Genomic DNA, 7,738 nt, shown 5'->3' with positions numbered 1-7,738 from the left:
TAAAAGAATATATGATACCTTTTTGATGTATGAATGACATATATAAAATATATTAAATGTTATAACATTCACATATTTTATCCCTTTATTTGTTAACTATCCCTATTATATAAAAGAAAATAGGAATACATTATTTCTTATATTAATTTACAATTCCTTATTTGCAACCACTAGTTACAACAACGCTTTTATTTATTTGTTTTGTTTAAATAGTTAAATAGAATTTTTGTAAATAAAGTTCTATTTAAAAGAGTATAATAGTGGTACCGATATTTGTATTATCGGATCCAATACCAGTATATGGCTATTTCAAAGTAAATTAACATTTTCGATCGATAAAAAACACGTGTCGATATCCATTCAGGTCGTGTACCGTGCCAAAAAAAACTGATGTTGTTTGGACAACATCGGTACCGATGTCGGTGGTTATTTGTACCTCTTTCGGTTGCTATACCGAGTCCAAGTATCGTAACGGTGTTGTTACTTACCGAATCGATATCGATCGAAAGTCCGCCACGAAGTGCGTAATATCCCACTAGTTTTATATATATTTTTTTGAACGACCAACGAATCTTACAAATGGGCTACTAGCAAAATTCACCACATCGGGATACACTCGCCTTCGAACTGCGAAAAACCCGCGTCTAGGGCCGAAGCCCATGAACACTCGCCCGAAAGCACGACGGTGCGATGAGATAAAACCCGCTCAGTTCAAGAATCGAACTAGCGATCTTCACCTATTCGCCTAGTCTTCCATCATCACTGGTTTTATATAAAGGCGACTTAAACTATGAAACCAAATCATTAGTAAATGTTAGGTTAGATTTAAATCTCAATGATTCGTTTTTTATTTTCATTAATAAAAAATTGTTACTAACGTTTTAGCTTACGATTTAACCAAAAAAGGTGAAAATTGAATCATAAACACCCATAATTCTCTGATCAAATTATCTTTAATATATTATAATTCATGAGATAGGGACATTTTAAGGGCATGTTTGGCTAAGCTTATTAGAGTTAAAACGACTTTTGGGAAAAAGACTTTTTGAAAAGGAGTTTTTAAAAAAAAGTGTTTGAATTAGCTTTTGGGGTGGGAAAAGCCAATAAGTCAATAAGTTGTTTTTTAAAAAGTGTTTGGCTAAGCTTATTGATGTAAAATGACTAAAATGGACATTCTTTAATAAGTCAATAAGTTGTTTTTTAAAAAAGTGTTTGGCTTAGCTTTTTTGTTTCTTTTCTCTTAATAAAAAGTTTAATTTAATAAAAAAAACCTACAAAATAAAAAATATGTCTTTTACAAAAGTTAAAACACAATAATACCACCATAGTTCTCATAGTACATTCATCCATACAATTGAAATGATGTCATGTTCATCTCTGCAATGTCATTATATCCCCCGCAATGATATCTCGGATCGCTGACATATACATATCATCATCACTTGTACGGCGTGTAGCCTGAACTTCTTCGCGAACTTCATCGCTAGTACCACCTCGTCTAGGCCTGTACGATTCTCGTTGTGCCCTATCAAATGCTTTATCAAACCCACCGGCCTTTCTAATATAGTTATGGATTGCCATCGACGCCATCACAATACTCACTTGGTGTTCGTACGTGAAATTAACATGCATATCTCTCAATAACGCCCACCTAGCTTTCCACACTCCAAAAGTACGTTCAATGATATTTCGCAATGATGAGTGGTAATAGTTTATTGGTCTCTTTGGGTCCGCGAGGAGCACGCATAGCACTAGTTTGTGCACGTCGAAAATCCGGTATATGATAACGAATGTTCGTACCTTTGTATGGAGCAAGATACCCTCTAGTATTTGGGTATCCGACATCAACAACATAATATTTATCTGCAAATAAAAAAACAGTTGTTATTCGTTTTAAATAAGTATTAAAAGCATAAAAATGACATTACTAGAATTATACTAACCACCCGTGGGATGTGGAAATTGAAGTTCCGGCGTCTCTAACGCTTCATTGAAAATTCTCGTGTCATGTGCAGTCCCCTCCCATCCGGCCCACACAAATGTAAAACACATGTTAAAATCACACACAACCATTATATTTTGTGTAGCGTATCCCTTTCGACCAATGTACTTCGGTTGTTCGTTCAATGGAACTGATGCCCTCACGTGTGTCCCGTCTATAGCGCCAATGCAGTTCTACAAATACAAAATGATATCATATTTAAATCATTTATTAAAGTAATTGTAGCATTAGATACATCGAGCATTAGATAATACCTCGAACATTGGATAATACCGAGGATTGTTTAATATATGTGCAGGTACTTCATCATTATAGTTTGCGGCTGGCTTGATGATATCAGCACTCATCCTAAGCACGGCTGCCAAAACTCTATAGAAATGTCTATGAATTGTTTCCCCGGAATGATTAAAAGATTCTTGCACGAACCTATTTGTACATCCATGAGCCAAGGTCATCAATAAGATTCCGACCGACTCCTCAATAGACACATAACGTGTTTGTTCCAATCCGTATTTAGTGACAAGATCAACGCATAACTGTTTAAAAACAGGTATGTTCAGCCGAAACATATCAGAACACCGTCTCGGATGGCCATTAAGAATTTCATTAATAAACTGGTGCCCAGTGCGTTCCGAAGTGTGACATGGTGTTCGCGCGATACGCAAATTACGAGCTAGTATAATCCCTTTCACAACTTCGGCACATAACCTTTTAAATCCTATAACCTCATCATCCATATACTCTTCATCACTGTCATCTGAATCAGAGTAGTCACTATCCATCTTGTATAAATGTCAAACGATCACATATATTTAAATGTCAAACCATAGCATAAATTAAAACGTCAAACAACACATAATGTCAAACGATCACATATATTTAAATGTCAAACGATAGCATAAATTAAAATGTCAAACACATAATGTCAAACGATCACAGAAATTAAAACGTCAAACTATCAAATAAGTCATTCTTCCATAAGTAACTTAAGGAACTCCATCTTTGCTTCATGAGTCGTTGGATACATAAAAGCTTCACGGTTTTGCTTTTTGATGAAGACACGCAAGGCTTGTGAATACTTTTTTGAACCTTCTTCAAAGTCGGGAAAAGTGACGACAATGTTCATGCAATCCGCTATTGTAGCCGAGGGACCATTTGGTGGAAACGTTTGAGTGCTTTTTGTTGATAAGGCATCAAGTACAACATCTAGCTTTTCCTCAAAAGATGAAGTTTTACTCTTGGTTGAACGTTTGTTGGCAACATCTCGAACTACTTTCAACGAAACTGGTAAACATAGGCTCATCATCACCTAAATTAATTTCATCACTATCTCCTTTCCCCTCCACGTTTTCCTCGAGTCGAACATCGCTCGGATTGTTATCGTTTAAAAATTGCAACGGCGTCTGAGTTTGATCCCCAACGACAACACAATCCCGAAATAAAGGAGCATAATGCGACACGAATATTTCCAAATTTGCACCCTTAAATTTGACAAAGTCTTTATTTACCTACGAGATAAGACGGTTGATTAATGGATTTTCAAGTTGCAATTACAAATTCATTAATTAATAACTTACCTTTATTTTCTCCTCCCACCACTCATCTGATGCCTCGATTAAGCTTCTTGTCCCACTGATCCCAGTTTCAAGCCTTATTAAGCGGTCATAAAGCTTCCAATCTTTTTTCATGGAGTCCCATTTGTTTTTAAGTTGTTTTCTATCAAAGACTTTGCCGGTTTTTTCGTTCATGGTTTTTTCTATATTCTCCCACCCAATCTTATTAAAGTGACCACAAGGTTTATTCCCTTTTATACATTCAAGCTTGCAAGCTTCGACAAAGTCCATAAACGCATCATTATTCCACAAGAATTTTGGTTTATTCTTTTTAGTTGACGTTTCACAATCAACAACATTTGTGTGGTAAGCATACATTATCTGATACATATACGCATAAAAATGGATCCAAATCTGATTAATCCAACCGATACAGCAACGAAACAGCAAAAACATGCATTAATTTTGTTTTTACACTTGCATACGGATACAATAAAGCAAACAGATCCAGCAACAAGCAAACAGATCCAGCAACAGCAAACAGATCCATTAACAGATAACATATGCATTAACAGATGCATTTTTTTTTGAAAGCTTCACTTCAAATAGATCCATTAACAGCTTTAACATGCATTAACAAATGCATTACAATGCAATTTCAAATATATCCATTAACAGATGCATTAACATATGCATTAACAGATGCATTTTGTTTTTGAAAGCTTCACTTCAAATAGATCCATTAACAGCTTTAACATGCATTAACAGATGCATTAACATGCAATTTCAAAAGATCCATTAACAGATTCATTAACATATGCATTAACAGCTTTAACATTAACAAATAGCATGCGATTAACAGATGTATTAACAGCTTTAACATGCTTCGACAAAGAGAACAGATCACATCGAACACCAAACAGATCCAATTGGAAACAAATTAAACAAATATGGTGGCGATTGGCAATCGCTGTGAATTGAAACATACCTGCTGCGGTGGAGAAGGAACTGGCTCTAGCGGAGGCGGAGCCGCCGGAAAAGGAGCCGGAGGTGGAGCCGCCGGAAAAGGAGCCGGACGAAGGTAGAGCCGCTGGAAAAGGAGCCGGAGGTGGAGCCGCCGGAAAAGGAAGCCGGGAGGTGGAGCTGTGGCGGCTGCTTGTTACGGTAGAACACAGGGGTGGAGAGGAACGATGATATGGAAATGTTTGTAGGCACAGATATACAAATATAACGGCTGTTAAAAATTAAAGGGTATATTGGTAATTTGTTGGTTGAAAAGCTATAATCTGCTCAAGAAGTCACAAATTTATAACTTTTCAAAAACTCCTTTTTATTCATGTCAAAAAGTCATTTCTAAAAGCAATTTTAACTTGCCAAACACTATAAGGAGCTTATTGGCTTTTTGAGAAGTCAATAAGCCAATAAGTCATTTTGAAAAGCTTAGCCAAACATGCCCTAAGATAGCCAAAAAATAAGAACTTTTTCCCTCTTAATTTATAAATACGCCCCTAAAATGAGGGTAAATTAATCTTTTAAACAATAATTATATTTTAGCCTCCCATTTTATTACGCTTAAATGTCTCTCTCCCAGACTTGGATATTGGCGGTTTCTCTAACAAGGACACCGCCCCCTCGAAGCCGCAAAAAACTTTGGCGAATGCACTTTTTAGCAAAATCGCTCAAAGCCTGGGAGAAGCTTTTGATTTGTCACCCCGCCAGAAGCGGTGTTTGAGTGTCTGAAGGGTCCCCATGCTCAGGAATTTTTTACCGTTATCCCGATTGAGGGGTTAGGACAATGCATGTCGGCAGTAGAATATAGAACCATTCTCAAATACCGGCTAATGATCCCTATGTACCCAGAAGATGAAACCTGCCCGATATGTCGTAAAGCTTGTATGAATAAATATGGGGAGCACGCAGTTCACTGTAAAGAGCTCCCTGGGTTTAAATATCGGCATGACTGGGTGCGAGATGTTTTGGGGGACATCTTAAGAAGAGCTGGGATTTCTGCTAAGAAAGAGGCCCCTGTGAATTTCCTCACGGACCCTATGGAAGGGAGATCTACTCTGCGACCAGCGGATCTGCTCGTCTTTGGCTGGGCTGGGGGGAAACATGTTTGTGTAGACCTCACGGGGGTTTCCCCTTTGGTTGGTTTAAGGGAAAACGGGTTTGTAGCTGGACTAGCAGCAAGAAAGGCAGAATCAAAGAAAGTGGATAAGCACGCTAAAGCTTGCGCAGAGAACCAACATGTCTTTATCCCTTTTGCCTTTGATACTTTTGACTCCCAGCGCCAGAAGCCATCAACTTCTTGACGAGGGTTCAACGGGTTATCCATAGCAATTGTTCGACCCCAAGGGGGCAGGGGTTTGTGTTCGGGAGGTTGGGGTTTGCCATTCAGAAAGGGTTGGCGGCGCAACTTGTTGCCCGTCTACCTTCTGTTTTGATGTAACTTAACAAGTTTTCTGGTTATATTAATAAACGAAAATTCAAACATAATTATTTTTTTTTAAATACTGAAATTTTATAAATTATTGATAATTAGTTACACTTTTCTCTCTCTACAATAAACTTATAATTCTCTTACGTATACTTGCAATATCTTATAAATTATAATATTTTCAATAAAAATCCAAAAGTACCGTGACGATCTACTCATTCGCCGTTTCGATAGTTGTCTTAGTCAATATTGACGTGTGGATTAAAAGGTACAAGTAGATGATGTCTTACCGTACAAGTGATTAAAATCCAACGTACTTAGTCATTTAGAATGTTTAATAGCTAGATTACACTTTAATCCCTCACCTTTAACAAAATTATAGATAATTAGTTAGTAGCTACACTTTATACCCTTATAAAAAACTAACTTCCCCCATGATTTTTAAACGGTCATAACTTTTTGGTACGTTAATATTTTTTTAAATTAGACCATATAAACGGGTATTTTATTCTCTTTAATTCAAGTATAGTATTGCTATAGTTTTTTTAATTACAAAAAGCGATATGTTACGTGATTAACAATGTTTAAGGGTGAATAACAACCTAAAACTGAATTAATTGAAAACTGATTAACGGAAACCCCAATTAACCAAAAACAATTATCGAATTTTTATACCCTCACTTAAACAAAATTAATTAAACCGAACCATTCATATTTTCATATATTTATAGCTTTTATACCTTTAGTTAATGTATTTCATATTTATACCCCTATTTTATGTATTTATACCTCAATTTCATGTACATATACATCCATCTCATGTATTTATACCTAAACTTTATGTATTTTTAATAAAAGTTTTAGCCCAAGTTTGGTTTTGACTATTAACCGAAATCAAATGAATCAAACAAAAAACCGTCAATCTAATTGAATAAACCAAACTGATTAACTGAAAACGGATTGGTTAATAAAACAGACTAATCGATGACTTCGATTTCGGTTAAGGATAATAATCTAACCAACCGAACAATGCACACTATACCTTTCGTTTATTACCCAAAATCAATTATTAGTGAGCAATAACTAAAACGTTAACCTACCAAACCGAAAACAGACGAAACCGAACCAAAATCAACCACAAACTGAATTAACTGAAAACAAAACACCGAATTAACCAAAAACCGGTTATCAATATTTTAAATTCTCGTTTAACCAAAATTAGCTGAACTCAACCGAACCGAACCGAATCATTGATATTTTCATATATTTCTAGCTTTTATACCTTAAATTAAAATCTTTTATATTTAATATCTTTATTTCATATATATTTAACTTTCATTTCATGTATTTATAACTCAATTTCATATATTTATAAACAAAAGTTTTAGCCCAATTGTGGTTTTTGCTATTAACTGAAATTAAATGAAACAAACAAAAAACTGTCAATCAAACCGAATAAACCGAAGTGATTAACCGAAAACTGATTGGTTTATAAAATAGACTAACCGATGACTTTGGTTTTGGCTTCGATTGAGGATAATAACCGAACCGATCAAACCACACACAACACCATGAAATTGATTACCTGATTACTTCACTTTTGATGTATATCTATCACAATGGTGCTACAATAAATATTATATAAATAAGAAAACTACCAAAAACAAATATCGCAATGTGATGTGTCGCTCCAGCCGCATCGCGCGGGCATTCTGCTAGTTATCTAATAAAAGCAAAGACGACGTC

General features: G+C 35.6%; 2 protein-coding genes across 2 annotated transcripts; both read right to left on the bottom strand.

Annotated features, from left to right (window-relative positions):
- Positions 1 to 1,279: 1,279 nt before the first annotated feature.
- Positions 1,280 to 2,152, bottom strand: LOC110874326. The gene is made up of 2 exons (XM_022123064.2): positions 1,944 to 2,152; positions 1,280 to 1,863 (listed from the first exon to the last, which is right to left on the bottom strand). The coding sequence occupies exons 1-2, from the start codon at positions 2,071 to 2,073 to the stop codon at positions 1,679 to 1,681; spliced, it is 315 nt and encodes a 104-aa protein (XP_021978756.1). The 5' UTR covers positions 2,074 to 2,152; the 3' UTR covers positions 1,280 to 1,678.
- Positions 2,153 to 2,969: 817 nt separating this feature from the next.
- Positions 2,970 to 4,105, bottom strand: LOC110875690 (L10-interacting MYB domain-containing protein-like). Its single transcript, XM_022123893.1, has 4 exons — positions 4,031 to 4,105; positions 3,580 to 3,936; positions 3,330 to 3,510; positions 2,970 to 3,286 (listed from the first exon to the last, which is right to left on the bottom strand). The coding sequence occupies exons 1-4, from the start codon at positions 4,103 to 4,105 to the stop codon at positions 2,970 to 2,972; spliced, it is 930 nt and encodes a 309-aa protein (XP_021979585.1).
- Positions 4,106 to 7,738: the final 3,633 nt, after the last annotated feature.

Source organism: Helianthus annuus, chromosome 9 (genome assembly GCF_002127325.2).
Source record: "Helianthus annuus cultivar XRQ/B chromosome 9, HanXRQr2.0-SUNRISE, whole genome shotgun sequence".
Lineage (NCBI taxonomy): Eukaryota > Viridiplantae > Streptophyta > Magnoliopsida > Asterales > Asteraceae > Helianthus > Helianthus annuus.
Note: the sequence above shows the minus strand (reverse complement) of the source record. Positions and strands in the feature narration are given on the sequence as shown.

What these genes read in the sequence shown, in the direction of transcription:
- LOC110875690 (XM_022123893.1), bottom strand. Translation starts at nt 4,105, where the DNA reads ATGGATCTGTTTGCTGTTGCTGGATCTGTTTGCTTGTTGCTGGATCTG. An exon ending in GGTGGGAGGAGAAAATAAAG is followed by an intron (nt 3,511 to 3,579) that starts GTAAGTTATTAA and finishes CTTATCTCGTAG; the next exon opens with GTAAATAAAGACTTTGTCAA. An exon ending in CGTGGAGGGGAAAGGAGATA is followed by an intron (nt 3,287 to 3,329) that starts GTGATGAAATTA and finishes TATGTTTACCAG; the next exon opens with TTTCGTTGAAAGTAGTTCGA.
- LOC110874326 (XM_022123064.2), bottom strand. Translation starts at nt 2,073, where the DNA reads ATGGTTGTGTGTGATTTTAACATGTGTTTTACATTTGTGTGGGCCGGA. An exon ending in ATTTCCACATCCCACGGGTG is followed by an intron (nt 1,864 to 1,943) that starts GTTAGTATAATT and finishes TTTTATTTGCAG; the next exon opens with ATAAATATTATGTTGTTGAT.